This window comes from Anoplophora glabripennis, unplaced genomic scaffold (genome assembly GCF_000390285.2).
Source record: "Anoplophora glabripennis isolate ALB-LARVAE unplaced genomic scaffold, Agla_2.0 scaffold1227, whole genome shotgun sequence".
Lineage (NCBI taxonomy): Eukaryota > Metazoa > Arthropoda > Insecta > Coleoptera > Cerambycidae > Anoplophora > Anoplophora glabripennis.
In genome coordinates this window covers 25,300-46,231 of record NW_019417400.1, presented here as the reverse complement: position 1 = coordinate 46,231, position 20,932 = coordinate 25,300, and the positions used below count along the sequence as shown (strand labels likewise).

General features: G+C 34.4%; 1 protein-coding gene across 1 annotated transcript in view; it reads right to left on the bottom strand.

The window, feature by feature from the left end:
- LOC108914862 (cationic amino acid transporter 4-like) overlaps positions 1-20,932 on the bottom strand; it is a 62,145-nt gene that overhangs the window by 20,163 nt on the left and 21,050 nt on the right. The window contains 2 exon segments of the mRNA XM_023456251.1: positions 18,125-19,003; positions 19,081-19,177. Of these exon segments, the coding sequence (XP_023312019.1) occupies positions 18,125-19,003; positions 19,081-19,177 (976 nt within the window).

The window sequence follows — 20,932 nt, the reverse complement described above, 5'->3', positions numbered from 1 at the left end:
TCGGTTGTCCTACCTATGACACACTGATGAGGACTAATAAGTCCGAAACCGGTCTGTGCCTGGTGGGACCAGCTGATGAGCGATCCTAGCTGTTGTACTGGGTGTCGCGAATGTAATTCAATGCCGGTAGGGGCAAATAGCCCTCGGAGTAGTTGTTTTTCGCGGCACTGACGACTTACATTGTGTTTCGCCCTCTATAGGCGACATTCGTGCAATAAAGTACCTGGCAAATTTTAGCAGGTCGCTTCCACCGTAGTAGCCATTTGAATGGCATAGTGGAAGTCAGCGCGATAGATGGAGCCTTTGTGCTTCGCGTACTATGTACCTCTTGTCGGGAGTTTACGACTTTTAGCAGCTGGATCGTTCATCGGTTGTCCTACCTATGACACACTGATGAGGACTAATAAGTCCGAAACCGGTCTGTGCCTGGTGGGACCAGCTGATGAACGATCCTAGCTGTTGTACTGGGTGTCGCGAATGTAATTCAATGCCGGTAGGGGCAAATAGCCCTCGGAGTAGTTGTTTTTCGCGGCACTGACGACTTAGTTTAAGGTATATTATAACAATAAGTGAGAGTAATTTTTTGTTCAACCCCCGTCAAACGAAAAAAATTCAAGACACCACATTTGGTGAGAAAGGAATGAGGATTTCAAAAATAAATTTTACTTTAAGAAAAATCAGTGGCGTAACATATTTTTCTTAAAAAATTATTTAATACAAAACCTGTGCAGACGCCACTGGTAAAAATAATAAAATTGTTTGTACATTAGAAAATGCATCTCGATGCATAGAAGGCGTGTACCAAATTTGAAAAAATATCTAGGGTAATACCAAAGTTATCATAAAAAAAATGTTTTTTCATAAAACTTTAGCACCCTGTAGTTCAAAAGTTAAAACTTTTAGGGCATATGTTCATATGAAGTTTTTTTCTTAAAATAGACTCAAGAATAACCTCCTTAAATATTAGCACGTTATTAAGAAACACCCTGTATATTGTTTTATATATTTTTTTCCTTGTTTATTACCGCGATCGTTGTAGTTTTTTTAGATTTATTAGTAACGAATATTCTAGAATTCTCAGTATGCCTACGTCATATCCGTTACCGCCATTTTGTGAGCTAGTCATTGTCAATTTCGTTTTTGACCATACTTTTTTAGCCGGTCATTTTAGTTGAAATTTTAAGAATATTTACTATACCTTTTTGCAAATTTTGGTGATTTTTATTTGCAAACTAATTTTAGTTACTTCCGTGTTCAATTGTATAGTACCTTCTTGATAGTCACTTCTGTTCACTACTATCTTCGGGTTGTGATAAGTAACTTGGTTCGGAATTTCCATTTTCATATTTTAACTTCTGCAATTGTTTAGTAGAATTATTATTGTAAATTTTAGTCATCGAGTAATTTGTTATTGAGCTTAAATTATGTTTTCACCTACAGGGTGATATTTTTATAGTCACATTATATCGTTTTTACATCATTACGAACTTTCTTCAAAAGTTTGTATACAGGGTGAGACTTAGTCCCTGTTACTGATTAAAATTTTAATCATCATTAATTATAAGTAGCATAGTTAATAACCTATTCACATATGTAAGTTTTGAAAATTTTGCTTGTTTTTAAAACCTATTGTACATTATTTGTGATCTGGCTTGAAATTATTTTTCATGTAAACCTGCTCTGGCCTTTGACACATCTACGGTGAATAACGAGTACTCGTACACAGCCTGGGTCTAATCTTCGTGTAAGCCACTGCCATCCGAGCCACCACTGCAGCTGTTGCTGGACCACTTGCCATAAGCCATTGCCATCTACCACCATTAGCTTTTTCCGTTTATAACCGTGCACACCATTAGCATGGAAGGTTCCAGTTCATCCGACTAATTGATCATCGCTTGAGGCAATTGGAGGCAGGCAATTTGTTCCCCATTGGACTGTTGGTGAGGTGTTTTTTGTGTTGGCCAGAGGACTAAACGACATATCATTCCGTTCTGTATAAACTTTCTATTTTTTCCAGTCATCAATAGTTTAGATTAATATTTTTTTGAGTAACTTACAATTTTAAATTAATTCCTAATATAAAGTAGAGTTGTAAGTGTAACTAACTTCTATATTTTAAATAGATGTATTTCAATTTTTGTTTGTCTTTTTATTAAGTCGAATTCCTTAAAGTAATTTAGTACTAGCGGTAAATCACCTGGCGCCTAAATAAGTGACCAGCACAGACATAGGTTTCTGATCTTACTGAGAGCGATCCCCCTTGACCCCTGAGTTAGCTGGAGCTAATTTTGAACTTCCACGGAATTGCCAATTATTCCATAGGTGGAAACTTAGAGTTTACTCTAAGGTAGTTTCAAAAGAATTGACGACCAACGTGCTAGGCCCTTTCAAAATATTGTTTTTTAACTATGAGGTACTTTCAGTAAATTTTTTCTCTAAATTGGCATTTAACAACGAACTTTTGTTTTTGCTGTCACTAACTTTTATTTCATGTTAGAACAGAAGTGAATGTTGGATAATTCTACTGGCCGTAGTTATTTTTTTATTATATTTGTGCATGCTTAGTTAAGTATACTGAATTCTAGGTGTAAAAAATTATCGTAATTTTGAACCGATTCTCGTTATTATCGTATCGTATCGTATCGTTGCTTTTGAATGATTTTATTGTTTTTTAGAAATTTGTTGTTAAGAATTACTGAACGTTAAGCTCGTAGTATCGTACAGATTTTGCATAATTTTATTTGGAGCATTTAATTTCCAAGTTGTTGGATGTTGCTTTGTTATTGATCTGCTAAATCCAAGATAGAGCCGAATCATTTAAAAACAGAAGAGTTAAATTATGAGTTCAAATTGACCCTTCAAGTGATGTAGATTCCAAACGAAAACGCTTACGAGGAGCGTTGGCACAAAAACAGGCCGATCGTAGTTTTTCACATTTAGTGATTATTAACCCATTTTCTCATAAGGATGATGTTAGTGAAATAGTAGAATCTATTAACGATTTGAAGGTTATTATAGATAATTTTTCTGGTACATCGGGTGATAGTACATATAAACGAATTACTACTAGATTGACTCACTTGTCTGGTAGATTAGACAGATTAAAAGCAGATAATGATTTAGAAGAACAAACTAAACTAGAATTACGTTACAATATCTTGGATTTAGAAGGTGGCTTTGCATTTAAGGTTAGGCCACATATCTCTACCCCAACTTCACTAGCCTTTCCTAATGTATCTCCTATCGCACAGAACAAGTACGTAGCTCCACATAAATGGAATATTAAATTTTCGGGCTCTACTAAGGAATCTATTTTAGCTTTTTTAGAAAAACTTGATATCATAAGAGAATCGCGAGGTGCTACTAAACAAGATTTGTTTCATTCAGCGGGTGAATTATATGAAGGCACTGCCTATTCGTGGTTTTTACAAAACAAGTCTCATTTTGTTGATTGGGATGATTTAGTTCGTAAATTAAAGTTAGATTTTTTGCCTTATACGTACGAAGATGAGTTACTTCGGGAGATATATCGTAGAACTCAAGGACCGAATGAGAGAATAATTGCTTACATATCGTGTATGGAAAATTTGTTTAATCGACTTTGTGACAGACTGAGATAACTAGAGTAAATAAAATTCGGAAAAATTTGCATCCATATTATATTAGTAGATTAGCTTTAGTTGAACCTCAATCCATAGTTGAGCTCACCAAGTTCTGTAAACAATTAGAGGAATCTCGTGCTTGGTCTGATAGATATGTTCCTCCAGTTAGATCCCGAACTAATTTGTTAGAACCTGAGTTAGGTTATGTTTATAGTGACACTTCTAGCACTACCTCAACGTCAACTAAAGGTAATATTTACAAACCCCTTATTGAGTCTGTTTCCGCTCTTCAATGATGGAATTGTAAATTATCTGGGCATCGTTATCAAGATTGTCGTAATCCTCGACAATTTTTCTGTCTCGGTTGTGGTCGTCCCAATATCACAAAAGCTAAATGTAGCAATTGTCAATCTAAGGTTGCTCAGCCAAAAAACGAGTTTCATGGTGGCGTAACTCTGGACGCCGTCGCCAGTACTTCAAGTCCAGATTCCCGTCCTATTTCTCGTCAAGGAAAAGGAACTTAAGGAAAACCACAAAACAAAGGTTTCAGGAAGTAAGGTTTTCAAAGATGGAATGGAAATCAGTGGTTAGGAGTTGTAAAATCTCTTTATCATCCAATTAAGTCTAGTTCAGATACCACGCATGTTAATCCTATTTTTTTGAAGAAACCCTATGACACACGACCTTATCTTTATGTTAAAGTGTTTAATACTCAGATTCTAGCTCTTGTCGATAGCGGCAGTAACTTGACAATATTAGGTTCCACAGGAGTGACTATTCTTAAAAACCTACATATCCCTATACAGTATGATACTGGTATTCAAGTCACTACAGCAGATGGAAATTCTCAGGAAGTTTTTGGTCACGTATCTTTACCCATTTGTTTAGATAATGTTACGAAGACTCTAAAGGTTCTAATAATTCCTTCAGTAACGCATTCCCTTATTTTAGGTGTAGATTTTCTGCAACAGTTTGAAATTTTTCTAAATTTCCAGAATTCTACTTATGTTTCGCAAACTCCCAATCTCTGTACCATAAATACTATTATTCAGTCTTTGTCTAACCTTTCGCTTGATCAGAAAAAATAACTTCAGAAGGTTATCGATTTGTTTACAACTATTGCTCCTAAAGATAGAATTGGTCGTACACACTTAATTACTCATAGTATTGACACTGGTGATGCTAAGCCTATTAGACAACGCCAATATCCTTTGTCTCCTGCAATGTCCAAGCATCTTAACAAGGAAATCGATGAGATGTTACGACTCAAAATAATTCAACCTTCTCATTCCAGTTGGAGTAGTCCTTTGTGGTTACTTACAAAAAAAGAGCAGGGTAAATACAGAGTATGTTTCGATGGAAGGAAACTAAATCAAGTTACGATTCCCGACGCTTACCCCATGCCTCTAATCGATAATATCTTATGTAAGCTTACATGATGCTAGGTATATTAGTTCTATAGATCTCAAAAGTGCATTCAATCAAATTCCCTTGGATCACAGTTCGAGAGAGAAAACCGCATTTGCTGTTTATGGCAGAGGTCTTTTTGAATATTATTATTATACGATATTATTATCTCGACTCCTGATTTTCCAACTCATTTGGAAGTTTTAAAGAAGGTATTTGAAATGTTAAAGTTCGCTTGTTTAACTATCAATTTAGAGAAATGTGAATTCTGTAGATCTTCTCTCACATATTTAGGTTTTATTGTGGATAGTCAAGGTTTAAGAACAGATCCTGCGAAGGTAGCTGCAGTTGTCAATTATCCTACGCCTAAGAACACCACCGAAATCAAGAGATTGCTTGGTTTAGTCGGACGGTACAGGAGGTTTATTAAAGATTTTTCGTCACTTTGTTTTCCAATCACGGACCTTCTTCATGGTAAGGAGAAGGGTCAGCCTATTCAGTAGTCACTGAAGCAGAGGCTGCTTTTTGTAAAATTAAAGAACAGTTAAGTACCTCTCCAGTTCCTTTTCGAAACCATTCCATATACAGTGTGATGTGTCTGACACTGGCGTTGGTGCAGTACTTTATCAAGCAGAAGATGGTGTTGAATATCCAGTCGCTTATTCTAGTAAGACATTGAATAAGGCTCAGCGTAAATATACAACTACCGAAAAGGAACTGTATGCTGTTGTAGTAGCTATCGAATCTTTTAGGAAATACCTAGAATGTACACACTTTGTTGTTGAGACCGATCATGCTTCTCTTATTTGGCTTCACAAGCTCACAAATCCGTCAGGTCGTTTAGCAAGATGGGCTGTGAAATTATCTCTGCTTGATTTCCAGATTGTACATAGAATAGGGTCGTCTAATGTTGTAGCAGACGCTTTGTCCCGCGCTGTTCCGGAAATTGCTGTTCTGGATGTATCTACTTTTAAAAGAGATAAATGGTATCGGCAGATGATACAAAAAGGATAACCCAGATAAATACCCTACCTTTCGTGTTGAGAATAACATCCTGTATAATCATATCTTCTCTAACAATCCTCTCCAAAGTAATTTGTTTGATTGGAAAATAGTAGTCCCTACCGCCAATAGATCGGAGATTTTTAGGTTATATCATGATGATGAAACCACAGGTCATTTTGGAGTTTCTAAAACTTTGTCTCGCATTATAGAATTGTATTATTGGCCAAATCTTGGGAGAGATGTTTATCGGTATGTTAGGAAATGTGCAGTATGTGCTGCAAATAAAAGTTCAAATTTACCTGAAGCTGGTTTAATGGGGAAATACAAAAACATTAACTTTCCATTTCAGTTAATTTCGGCAGATTTTTTGGGTCCTTACCCAAGATCAAAACATGGTAACCAATATGTATTAGTAGTCGTGGATTGGTTTACAAAATTTGTGTTAGTACAACCCATGCGTAGAATAACGTCTCGTGCGATAATTAATTTCTTAGAAAATCAAGTGTTTTTAATTTATGGATGTCCACAAATTTTCTTATCGGACAATGCTCGGTATTTTACAAGTAAAGAAGTGAAAAATTTCCTGGATAAGTACAAAATAACTATGTGGTTAACAGCTAAGTATTCACCAGCCTTTTTAACATTTGGTAGGAGATTATTATGGCAAAATTTCCGACAATGCAGATAACGTTATTACTATTTCGGATAAAAATCAGTTAGTTGAAGATTTGCAAATTTTACCTGAATTATATGTAGATATTCGGAAAAGATTATATGATTCTTACGTTCGTAATGCTAACAGATTTAATCTTCGGAAACGTGATATACAATATCATGTAGGATATCGCGTATGGAAAAAACATTATACTTTGTCCAGTAAACCAAACGATTATTCCGCCAAACTTGCCCCAAGATATATACCGTGTGTTGTAAATAAAGTAGTTTCTAAATTGGTTTATAATTTGAAAGATACCGATGGAAATAATTTGGAGAAATTACCATGTAAAAGATCTTAAGCCAGATTATAGTAATTTGAACTTTGATAACGACGAAGATGCATTGGATTCTGATGATTTTTCTGAACCAGAAGATTCTTTAGATTCCGATCGTGATTCCACTCAGTGATTCGATGTGATGTGATGTTTGATGGCATCGCTCTTTCTTCTTTTCTGATGTCAGGGTTTTGTTAGGGTTGAGTCACTTTGCTAATTGCTGCTTGGCTAATTGCTTCTTTGCTAATTGCCGCTTGTCTAATTGCCGCTTTGCTATTTGCCGCTTGGGTAATTGCTATTTTGCTATTTGCCACTTTGCTATTTGTGGATTTCCTCAGTGTTGAATGGCTTTACGTCATTTTTCCTGCTGAATTGAGGCACTGGTTCATTGAGGTTATCTCACTGGTTAAATTGTTGTTCCGTAGGAATGAATATCGTAGACTAGAGATCAGTCTCATGAGGCATTAGCTTAATATCAAAACAACAGCGTCATCTTTTTCTATCTCTTTCTTTGTCTTGTTATTTTTGTGTCTTCAGTTATCTTCGTGTTGAAATTATCTGTTTTTCTTCGCAATTTAATTACATACCTTTTGTCTTATCTTCTCTATTGTAGCTAGTCGCTTTGAATTTGGTTTAGAGTAAGGTATAGACATTATATCGTTTTCTCTGTTTTGGTTTTGACTATAAGAGGTATTCTTATAGGTGGATAGGAAGAAAATGTATTATTTTGTGTCCTGGTGGATATGTTGTGTGGTGCATTTTCCTATCGTAGTTTGTTGGTAGCAGAGGTTACCTGGAGAATTTTGTTGGAATTTTGGTAACATAGGTTACCTTGGAGTAATTAAATTTGCGTATTTCCTTTTAGACTATCTTTTTTGTATCGTATCCTATATCTTATGGTTTCTGTATCTTATCTGTATCTTATTTATCTCTGTAGTTATTGTTAAGATATTTGTAGGTTCATCACCTATTTGGTGTATGATTTTAGATTAGTTGCGATTTTGAGTATAATAGTTTGGGTATTGTCGATACTCATTGGTTAGTGATACCTGTTGGCATTGAATTTTTTTGTTGTAAAATTATTGTTGAATATTACTCAAAGACGAGGCTTTTTGCTGCTTTGTTTCAATTTGCGCACTTTGAGTTTGCTCGTGCATTCCATCTGCATGCCAAAATTATTTTTTTTTATCGTAGTGGGTGTAAATTTGATGCTAGCAATGTCATTGATTAGTAGTAGTCGATCTTCACACGGGCTCATGACAGTCTTTTCACTATAACGTAATTTCTATATGTAAGGCATATAGATTTATTTTTTGTTACTCTTGTTATAGGAACTGAGATTTTTTGGGGACCTCTTGGTTCCAAGATTACTGTTTTAAGTAACAGCTTGTATGGAAGGATGGACATGGGAGGTGTTCAATTTGCTAACCAATTATGGTTGACGCCATCTTGGTGTTGAAATTTTTTCAGGTGGGTTGTCACTACTGTGATTCGTCTGAGCTCCATATAAGTGTACTCTTGCAAGATTGGACGTTGTGCTCTTTCTCAGAGTACTTCCGTTTTAAAGTAGTTTTTTTCACTTGTGTCATAGTCTGGATGAACTATGTACCATGTGTTTCAAGTCCATATCGTTTTTGCTAGTACAACCAAGGTTGGGATGCCTGGTTGTCATGCGTTTCAAGTCCCTTATGACTTGCAAGTGCTACGACACTTTGGGATGGTTCGTTAGCCAGCATGTCAATGTCCCAACGATTTATAGTATCTGTTGATTCAAAATTTTATACACAAGCTTATTAGTAGTAGATCACCATTAGTTAACCCTCTGCACCCACATGAGTAGGTATGGTTGCCTGATTTTTAAATGCTAAACTATTTATTTGTCAAATTCACAGTGGCGCTGTGGAGAGAAAACTAACAACTAGGAGATCGGACGTGCTCGCGATCGAGACGGACGTGTTTTGTTAATTAGGCGTGGAAATTTGGAAAATCAAAGTTAATCTCAGTAATCCATTGTTTGAATATCGATTTTTGTGAAATTAGTTAAAGTAGAGAGTACAATCATAATGTAAAGTTTAATATTTCGTGCAGATACGTTGTTTTTGGGTTTGTTTTTCGCGTGTATAGTCACGAGTGTTCGTTACTATAACGTAGTCCCGAATTGTGGCCTGTGATTGTTTACAGGTGGTTGCTGAATATCTCCGTGGTTCCTTGAATCAGAAAAATTCATTTTGGAGAGTCCACTAACCGTGTTGACGAAATTTTAGGACCTTCACCTTGTCGTGTTCCGCTCAAGCAGATGGGGTCTTACTAATTTTTCTTAATTGGTGAGGGCTTACTTGCTAAGAGTAATTGCCATTTCTGTGGGTTCTGGAATCACAGGGAATTCACAAGTGTAATAGTGTTGTAAACCGTGAGTAGCCTATCTGCCGAAGTCTATCTGAAATCTAGCCGGAATATAGATTTGTGATTTTCCAACTGTTCTAACACCTATATCTATATATATTGTTTTATATATTTTTTTCCTTGCTTATTAGCGCGATCGTTGTAGTTTTTTTAGATTTATTAGTATCGAATATTCTAGAATTTTCAGTATACCTACGTCATATCCGTTACCGCCATTTTTTGAGCTAGTCACTGTCAATTTCGTTTTTAACCATTCTTTTTTAGCCGGTCATTTTAGTTGAAATTTTAAAAATATTTATTATACCTTTTTGCAAATTTTGGTGATTTTTATTTGCAAACTAATTTTAGTTACTTCCGTGTTCAATTGTATAGTACCTTCTTGATCGTCACTTCTGTTCACTACTATATTCGGGTTGTGATAAGTAACTTGTTTTGGAATTTCCATTTTCATATTTTGACTTTTGCAATTTTTTAGTAGAATTATTAATGTAAATTTTAGTCATTGAGTAATTTTTATTGAGCTTAAATTATGTTTTCACCTACACGGTGATATTTTTATAGTCACATTAAATCGTTTTTTTACATTACGAACTCTCTTCAAAAGTTTGTATACAGGGTGAGACTTGGTCCCTGTTACTGATTAAAATTTTAATCATCATTAATTATAAGTAGCATAGTTAATAACCTATTCACATTTGTAAGTTTTGAAAATTTTTCTTGTTTTTAAAACCTATTGTACATTATTGGTGATCTGGCTTGAAATTATTTTTCATGTAAACCTGCTCTGGCCTTTGACACATCTACGGTGAATAACGAGTACTCGTACACAGCCTGGGTCTAATCTTCGTGTAAGCCACTGCCATCCGAGCCACCACTGCAGCTGTTGCTGGACCACTTGCCATTAGCCATTGCCATCTACCACCATTAGCTTTTTCCGTTTATAACCGTGCACACCATTAGCATGGAAGGTTCCAGTTCATCCGACTAATTGATCATCGCTTGAGGCAATTGGAGGCAGGCAACTTGTTCCCCATTGGACTGTTGGTGAGGTGTTTTTTGTGTTGGCCAGAGGACTAAACAACATATCACTCCGTTCTGTATAAACTTTCTATTTTTTCCAGTCATCAATAGTTTATATTAATATTTATTTGAGTAACTTATTTAAACTTCCACGGAATTGCCAATTATTCCATAGGTAAAAATTTAGAGTTTACTCTAGGGTAGTTTCAATATATAAACATGAAGTGGAAAAGGTTTCTCACCCTGCCTACATGCGACTGCCGGAAAAAATTGCAAAAAATGGGCTTACTTTAATACCAAAAAAATATATATGAAGTGTGGTTACGCTTGGGCTAGCTAATTAGTGCTCTTTTCTCTGTGAATCTAAGATCGACTTTCTTCATATCCTCATACGTTGATTTGCTGAGTGTAAAAGAAATTTAATTTCCCTACATTACCACAAATTTCTAAATTTGGAAAAATAATGCCTTTTCAGTTAATGTAATTGGGTTGGAAATGAACTCAAAATCTAATTTTTTCGTTCCCATCCGTGTAACTAAGTGAAAATTAGAAGAACATGTAAATTTATTAATTGTACAAACATGGGTCGATTCGAACCGATATCAGATAATGAGAAGGAAGTAGAAAATAGTATCATTATTGCTACGTTAAAGATTTATCTAAGCTTTTAAATAATCAACTTTCTAAGAATTTATCATAAAAAGTTAAAGTTCATCATATTGTGTTTTGCATTACTACTGTAAAATTGAGTTTTCTAAAGAACTATACAGGGTGTATCTAAATAACACCGAAAAAATTCAAGGGGCGATTCTCCGATGAAAATTAATAGGGGTCTTTGGTATAACATTTTTTGAAAAAACCCTTCCCTGAAAAGTTACGCCCCTCCTAAAATTACAAAAAAAAATTGTTTTTCTTTTTTATCTTCCACGTACATCAAGCTAAAGAAACCAAACTTGGTGAACATTATCTGTCAATAAAACTACACTTTTTGAATTTTTTTCAACCCTGAACTATTTTTGTAAGGGGTTGAAATAATCAACCCCTATGACATTTTTTCTTATAATTTTTTTTTCGATAAAATTTTTTCCTTTTAAAAAATATGTCTAAAAAACCCCATTCATTTACTAACTTTTTGATCTCTTCAAGTTTCTTCGAAAAGTTAAGGATTTATGACAAAAAAAAAAAAATGTATTGTAATGTATTTTTAAAAAGATGAGCTGTTTAACGCGAGTGTATTTTGCCGAAAGATCTAGTGGCCTGTTCTTTACAATGGAATCCGTAGAAACAAATGTCAATGTCATTTATTGTTACTGTTTCTTACTATTTCACAAGTTTCATGATTTTGTGTAGAAAATATTAGTTAATAAACCGAAAATATGGTTAACTATTCGAATTTAGAAATGGCAGATATGCATTTTACATATGGGTATGCTAACGGTAATGCATTGGAAGCGCAAAGACTTTATGCTGAACAGTACCCAGAGCGTAGATTACCCCACCATACTACGTTCACAAATATTCACCAACGCTTGCGGGAACTTGGAAAATTTGAAAAGAGAAGTCATGACTGTGGCCGTAGCCGAGAAGTTAGAACTGAAGCTGTCGATGAAGCCGTACTTAATTTAATTGAGGAATCCCCAGAAACTAGTACCAGGAAAATAGCTCGTGTCCTAAATGTAAGCCATTCGGTAGTTTTTAGAATTTTAAAAGAACAACAGTTATATCCCTATCATCTCCAACGGGTGCAGTCGTTACTGATTCGAGATTTTTTACCACGTGTGGTTTTTTGTCAATGGCTTATTAATATGATCGGCCAAGCGCCGCAGTTCTTAAGAAATATTTTATTTACTGACGAGGCGAATTTCTCAAGAGACTGTATTAGAAATTTTCGTAACAATCATATTTGGGCTGAGGAAAATCCTCATGACTTTTTTGAAGGAAATCATCAGTATCAATTTTCATTAAATGTGTGGCTCGGAATTATCGACGATCATTTAATTGGTCCCTATTTTCTTCCACGACGATTAGATGGTGACTCATATTGTCATCTTCTCGAAGAATTACCTATTATTCTTGAAGAAGTTCCCATTCAAATTAGGCAACGTTTATGGTTTATGCACGACGGTGCACCAGCCCACTTTAGTATACGTGCAAGACGTCACTTGGATGAGGTGTATGCCAATCGATGGATAGGTCGAGGAGGATATGTAAATTGGCCAGCCCGCTCCCCTGACCTTAATCCTTTGGATTTTTGCATATGGGGATATCTGAAATCTTTGATCTACTCAAGGCCAGTTGAAGATATCAATGATTTGCGAAACCGCATTGTAGCAGGGTGTGAAACGATAAAAAATTCACCAGGAATATTTGAACGCATACGCAATTCTATGAGAACAAGAGTAGATGCTTGTATTGAAGCTGAAGGCAATCATTTTCAACATTTTTTGTAGATTGTATTGTCAATATCCGACAGATTTTTATTTTTTGTTACTGTTATAACATTATTCATCATTTGTTCACTTTTAGTCTAAGTTCCAAACTTCTTAGCCTAGTAGAATCATAGGTCAACTATTTGGTTGAGTGTTTTTTAATAAAATGTTATTTAATATGACAATAAATGACATTGACATTTGTTTCTACGGATTCCATTGTAAAGAACAGGCCACTAGATCTTTCGGCAAAATACACTCGCGTTAAACAGCTCATCTTTTTAAAAATACATTACAATACATTTATTTTTTTTTGTCATAAATCCTTAACTTTTCGAAGAAACTTGAAGAGATCAAAAAGTTAGTAAATGAATGGGGTTTTTTAGACATATTTTTTAAAAGGAAAAAATTTTATCGAAAAAAAAATTATAAGAAAAAATGTCATAGGGGTTGATTATTTCAACCCCTTACAAAAATAGTTCAGGGTTGAAAAAATTTCAAAAAGTGTAGTTTTATTGACAGATAATGTTCACCAAGTTTGGTTTCTTTAGCTTGATGTACGTGGAAGATAAAAAAGAAAAACAATTTTTTTTTGTAATTTTAGGAGGGGCGTAACTTTTCAGGGGAGGGTTTTTTCAAAAAATTTTATACCAAAGACCCCTATTAATTTTCATCGGAGAATCGCCCCTTGAATTTTTTCGGTGTTATTTAGATACACCCTGTATATTAAATTTTGTTTGTAAGGAAAATGTTGCGTTTATTATTTATGCAGATTTCGAATGCTTACTTAAGCCATTTAATGATGATCGTCATTGTAAAACATGCAGATATCAGAAAGGTATTTTTTTAAATGCACTTATAACAATGACTTGTATTATAAAAGTGCTTAGGATTTAGATTGTATGTCTTGGTTCGGGAAGGAATTACACAATATAAAAAAATTGGTCTTTTCTAAATTAAAATACGTAGGACCCATGAATACTAAAGTTAGTTTACGGGATGCCAGTAAAACTTGCCATATCTTCGAAGAGAAATTTAAAGATAAATTTCTTGGGGATCATTGCCAGCCTTCTGGAAACTTCAGGGGTTTTGCACACAATAAATGTTATTTAAATTACAAACATTTCTTTATAATTCATGTGATATTTCATAACCTCCGAGGTTCTGAAATACGCAATAAGGGACTTGACGGAACGAAATTATTACTTTATTACCCGAGAATCAGGAAAAATACATTAGTTTCACAGTTCACGATGATGAAACTAAATTGAAATTTAGATTTATAGACCTTTCAGATTCATGGGTTGTTTTCTAGAAGAACAAGCTTCCACACCGGAAGATGACAAATTTGAAAACCTTAAACGCAATTTAAGGCGTAATCTTTTATGACTACTTAGATTATATTGACTGACTCAATGAAAAAAAAAACGAATCCGAGAGATTGCCTACATATTCTGGGACACCCTGTACATCAATCAGATTTATCCGCTAAAATAGTTAAAAATATAACAATATACGTAGACTATAATAATACATAGTAATAATAACCTATTTTTTCCAGTAATCAATAAAACAGATCTATGTACATAATATCATATGAAAAGACTAAAAAGGGTGTCATGAGATTAATTTTTGGACAAACGGAATATATAAACGACAGTTTATCTGTCCATCTTTATCAATGGCGGATGTGTGACGAAGAAGAAGACATCCACGTTAACTTTTGCTAATATTGCTCTATATTTGAAATATTTGTTCTATAATATCTGCTACAGTTATTTCAAGATTCCAGTCAATATGACTCCATTATTAGAGAGTTGATCCGAATCATTTGGGAATGATGAAATAGATATTGCGTTTTATCAACAAGACGCATTATTGTTGATGAGCTGCTATAACAATGAAGGAACTTTAACGAAAAATACTGCAAGTACGAGTACCATTGAATTCACCAACAGTGCTGTTATGGATTAAAAAGGATAATCTACGAGAACAGTGAGTCTAATAAAGTGCTACTTACGTATTTTAGAAATAGACGATAGTTCTCTTTTGAAAGATAGTGATCTTTCAATAGTTCTCTTACTGTTGGAGGTTGGAATTATTCCGAAGGGCAGTTGGTAACATGCGATTCAATAAAATCAACATTCCATTTAAGAATTCCTTTATAGCATTTACTTTCACGATTATAAGAGAATTGTCTTTGGTAAACAGATATTGAGATTAATTGGAACTTGAACTGATAACAATTGTTTTTAAGTATCGAACGACGACGCAATAAGTGAATTAATTACCACCACCTTAAGGTTAAATTATGTCGAAAAACTTGATTTGTTGACTCAATAAATAGCGATAGACCGCTCCTGATACCTTTCAGACAGTGGGAATTAGATTAACTGCCCTCCTTAACTAGTGGAACTACGAAAGAGATTTGGTCTATTAAAACTTGTATGACTGTGGGAAGTCCTAGATACATTATTGTAGCATTTCAAACCAATAGGAAAGACAAAGAGATGCAAGATGTCATACTATTCGATAACATTGAAATATCTAATATCAGATTAATTTTAAATTCTTAATAGTATCTAAACTTATACTTGACTACACAGGTTTCAGAAATCGAGTATCGTCATAGATTGCTTAAAAAGAAATGATTTTATAAAACATCGATGTTTACAGATTGAAAGCAAATGTCATTCCCGCAGAATACTAAGGCATATTGTATAATTGTTCAGGATCAAATTATGGATTATTTAGTTCTGAGTGGAGTCATAAGGTGTATCCTATAATAAAGGAGGATAAAAGCTATTATTTCGGTCAGAGGCTGCAGATCAATAAACAAGAAGTTGGTCTTCCCGAATTTTATCCCAACGAAATATGATTTGTTAATTTACAACAAAATATACACTATTTGCTGAAATCTCTAGTACCGCATCCTTAATCCGTGATGATTACTTAATGTAATCATAAAGGCTTGAAGTATGGTAACGGTAACGTAAGTGATCTTAATGAAATATTGCGCAGAACATATTTCTATTGAACATATTATATTTCTGTAAAAATTTACCATATTGTTTAAATCATTTTAATAATTGTAAAAAGTACATGTGTAGTTTAAGAAACAGTTTTGAGCTTTATAATTGGTGGTATTCCAGTTTAATATTTATTTTTCCCATTTAATTTATTCCCCCTTCTCTTCCATCCTCCCTTCTTTAAAATATGTTACGTTCGCTTGACCTGCAGTACGCGGGTGTCATCATCATCATCATCATCAGCATCATCATCATTATCGTGTTTTTGATACAAAATCATTTATTCAAATTACAACAATTAAAAAAATATAAAATTTTATGAAGAGAAGAATGCATGGTCTCTTTACTAAAAACATTAAGTATTGACAACGATATATTTACTGATTAGAAGGCGTTGTGGACAATTAAAACATGCAACGGTAGCAAGAAGAATTGCTCCGAAGAATGCCTGATGACGAAGTATGGGCACACTGCTGTCCCTCTAAATTGTGTAGTGACATACCTAAATGTAATATTTGCTGAAGGTATTCCCGCAAGTAATATAACATTGTGAGCTAGTTTAAAATTAAAATCTGTATTAGAAACAAAAGTGGCGGAGAGATTTTCCCCCTTTTCGATATTCCAAGCTGTTCAAGAGATATATCAACTTTTACCCTACTCCAGATGTTTTTTGCACGGCGACAGCTCAAAGCTTCCCTACTGCGTATATGGTTTCGGCTACAAGAGCCCCTCGGCGAAGACTCTCTGGTCATTGCCAACAATCTCTGGACTTCTTCAAATCAATTCCAAGAACTCTTCGGTGATGCCAACGCCATCTGCAATATGCGGGTGAAAAACCTCGAACTAACCCAACTTTGGTCGCTTCGGATGGACAAAATCCTCTGGTCATTTCCGGCCATCACTTTTTAGTCGCTCCGGATGGCACGTACCATCTGGAGCTCGGTAACCTTGAAAGTACGTTGACTAATGCAATTTACAGGGTGTAACTTAAAGTAGGGTTACTTTTTTAGTGGTAATAGTACGTGGTTCCTTAAATACTAATCTCAAATTATTTTTCAAATCAAATCCATAAATTGAATTATAATTCGTCTTCTAAAATACACAACTTTTGCCTATGCCAGAACTGAACAACTTTAGAATTAGTTGTATGTACGTGCCGTGCCCACTTATCAGTGTTGTCAGTTATTACCTATCTTTATAAGCCAACTAAAACAAACCGAGTGGCAGAAAACAAAACAACATAATTTTATAAAAACAGATCGCATTTGTATGACTTAGCGATATGTTATTTTAAAATCAGCATATTTTCTTGATGTCAGTGCTAACCAATTTTGATGTAAAAAATATGGCGTAATTTATTAAATATCTAACAATCTTCCTCGTACTCGTTTCAGGATGTTCTTTGACTTCGTGCAGCCCCGCTTCTTCAATTTCAGGTGTTCTTACATTTCGAGGTCAGATGTACGTTTTCGGACACTATCTACCAGTTTCAACAAGACAACGATGAATATTAAAAATGGTTGACTATCCAGCAACGCACGATTGGGATATCTCTGGTGATGATAAATACGTCTGGCTTGCTCTGCATTGTCATTGGCGAGGCCATACACGTAATACATTTGCACCATTTCAACATTTGCTTAATTCACCATTATTAATAAGATTCTAAAAATTAGATATTCACAGCGAACAGATTTGAACGATAGATACTTACTTCAAAATGTCAGAAATGCAATGTGACACATTCCAGGCCAACTAGGTTTATTGCAAAATTGTATTCCTCATATATAACCGGTTTTATTTTTTTAATTAAAAAACGGCGCGTCGCAGGTCGAAAACTCAAGAGAACATTTATCTTTCGAACGGGGATTTCAAAAATAATTTTATTTAGGAAAAAAACATTGGCGTATCATTTTTCTCTTTAAAAATGTCAGTCAGTGATCGTACCCACGCCACTATTAGAGCTAAAAATTAAATTTTTAATGAAAAATATGCGCCGTTATTAACTATCACTATGTACTAACTATCAATGAAATACTCACGCGGTTTTCCATCTAGAATCACACCCTTTTATATTTGCATATCATTAAGGAACACCCTGTATGTATTTCTCAAAGTTCAAAGGTAGTCTCCTTATAAATATCATCTTTATTCAAAGTTAAGTTACATGCTGTATAAATAAATGAATGAATGGTTAAATAAAAAGTAAATCTAAAATAATTTTCAACATAACTTACATGATCCCATAACGGTTATAAAGAACGAGGCCAAAATCAGAGTCCACCAAATTCCATTTTTTAAGTCATCTGAAGATACTTGGAACAAAATGCACAGAGCACACGAGAAAATGGTATAAACGAAAACTGCTCCAGTAACGGCAGTTCCAGATTCGCAGTTTCCAAAGATAGGTCCTAACCAACTATATTGTATTCTTAAGGTTCCAGTCAAATTAATAATTTCTGACGCTGGTGTAGTTAAATCGGAAGTAGTACTTGAAATTTCAGAGCTCGGAGTGGATACTGGTTTGGCGATCGGGATATCGAAGGTAGGTCTATATCTTAATATTATGACTGAAGCACTAACTATCGTGTAAGCTAATAGAGTGCCTATTGACATGAACTCCACCAGTTTTTCCAAGTCGAACAATAATGCTATTAAAGCCGAAAAAAAACCAGAAATAATTAAATTTACTAGAGGTAGCTGAGTTTTAGAATTTATATTTCCTAGAAAACTAAATAACAGACCATCTACGGCCATTGCATACATACATCTAGGCAATGAAAATAGTGATCCAAATAAAGTTGTGGTCATACCACAAATTGCCCCTAACGAAACAATATATTTTACCCAGTGTAAACCTACATGGCTGAAAGCTTCTGGAAAAGCTGCATTGGGACTAATTTCGTAATACGGAACGAGAAGTGTTAGAGCCGATGAGACTAATATATAGCCAAGAGTTACAACACCCATTGAAATAATTGTGGCCATGGGAATGGAAAACGAAGGATTTCTTGCTTCTTCGCCTGAAGTAGCTAAACTGTCAAAACCGACGAAAGCATAAAAACAAGTTGCTGCACCAGCAATTACCCCACCAAAGTTATATGGGAGGAACGTACCTAAAAAAAAAACATGTTTATAAAATACCATACTCGGTTTCAATTAAAAGTTCATAATGCACTGACGGCTTTTTTACATGAAATAACTTCTTTACGATCACTATGGAATTTAATAATACTGAAATCAGTTTTGATAACAGAAAGCTCTTCAGCCCTTGTTATGAGATGAATATTCTATAACTGTTCCACAAAAACACAATTAGTCATTAAGTGAATTAGTCATAAAATTTGATAAAACCTCATCTGATATTAGGCAATGTGCAAATAACAAGAAGTACCAGAGATAAAGCAGATATATGAAAAATATAGTATTCCGGAACGGAACAAACAACAAATCCAGAAAATATTTTGTTGGCCTTTTTTAACAACTTATCAAAAAAATTGAAGTCATCAATTTTCTGGAAAATATATTCGATGCTGAGAGTAATAATAAATGTAAAACATGATACCGATATTCAAGGTACGAAAACTTATACATTTTTAAAAGGTTCTATGAAAACGAAATATTTACGAAGAAGCGAAGATCATTACAAACAAAAATGATAAAAAATAGAATCTCAGATGATTCTCTGGATGTTCTACAGGGTGTCTGGAAAGGGTATGTCAAAAATGAAGGGATATACAGGGTGAGTCAAAATTCACTCCCCAGTGGCCGGATATACAGGGTGATTCAGTCATAATGTCATTAATTTTAACCACGTATTCGGAAAGCTTAATAAAGACAGAAAATCGGAAAAAAAAATTTTTTACTCGACTTTTANATCTACCACCATTAGCTTTTTCCGTTTATAACCGTGCACACCATTAGCATGGAAGGTTCCAGTTCATCCGACTAATTGATCATCGCTTGAGGCAATTGGAGGCAGGCAACTTGTTCCCCATTGGACTGTTGGTGAGGTGTTTTTTGTGTTGGCCAGAGGACTAAACAACATATCACTCCGTTCTGTATAAACTTTCTATTTTTTCCAGTCATCAATAGTTTATATTAATATTTATTTGAGTAACTTATTTAAACTTCCACGGAATTGCCAATTATTCCATAGGTAAAAATTTAGAGTTTACTCTAGGGTAGTTTCAATATATAAACATGAAGTGGAAAAGGTTTCTCACCCTGCCTACATGCGACTGCCGGAAAAAATTGCAAAAAATGGGCTTACTTTAATACCAAAAAAATATATATGAAGTGTGGTTACGCTTGGGCTAGCTAATTAGTGCTCTTTTCTCTGTGAATCTAAGATCGACTTTCTTCATATCCTCATACGTTGATTTGCTGAGTGTAAAAGAAATTTAATTTCCCTACATTACCACAAATTTCTAAATTTGGAAAAATAATGCCTTTTCAGTTAATGTAATTGGGTTGGAAATGAACTCAAAATCTAATTTTTTCGTTCCCATCCGTGTAACTAAGTGAAAATTAGAAGAACATGTAAATTTATTAATTGTACAAACATGGGTCGATTCGAACCGATATCAGATAATGAGAAGGAAGTAGAAAATAGTATCATTATTGCTACGTTAAAGATTTATCTAAGCTTTTAAATAATCAACTTTCTAAGAATTTATCATAAAAAGTTAAAGTTCATCATATTGTGTTTTGCATTACTACTGTAAAATTGAGTTTTCTAAAGAACTATACAGGGTGTATCTAAATAACACCGAAAAAATTCAAGGGGCGATTCTCCGATGAAAATTAATAGGGGTCTTTGGTATAACATTTTTTGAAAAAACCCTTCCCTGAAAAGTTACGCCCCTCCTAAAATTACAAAAAAAAATTGTTTTTCTTTTTTATCTTCCACGTACATCAAGCTAAAGAAACCAAACTTGGTGAACATTATCTGTCAATAAAACTACACTTTTTGAAATTTTTTCAACCCTGAACTATTTTTGTAAGGGGTTGAAATAATCAACCCCTATGACATTTTTTCTTAT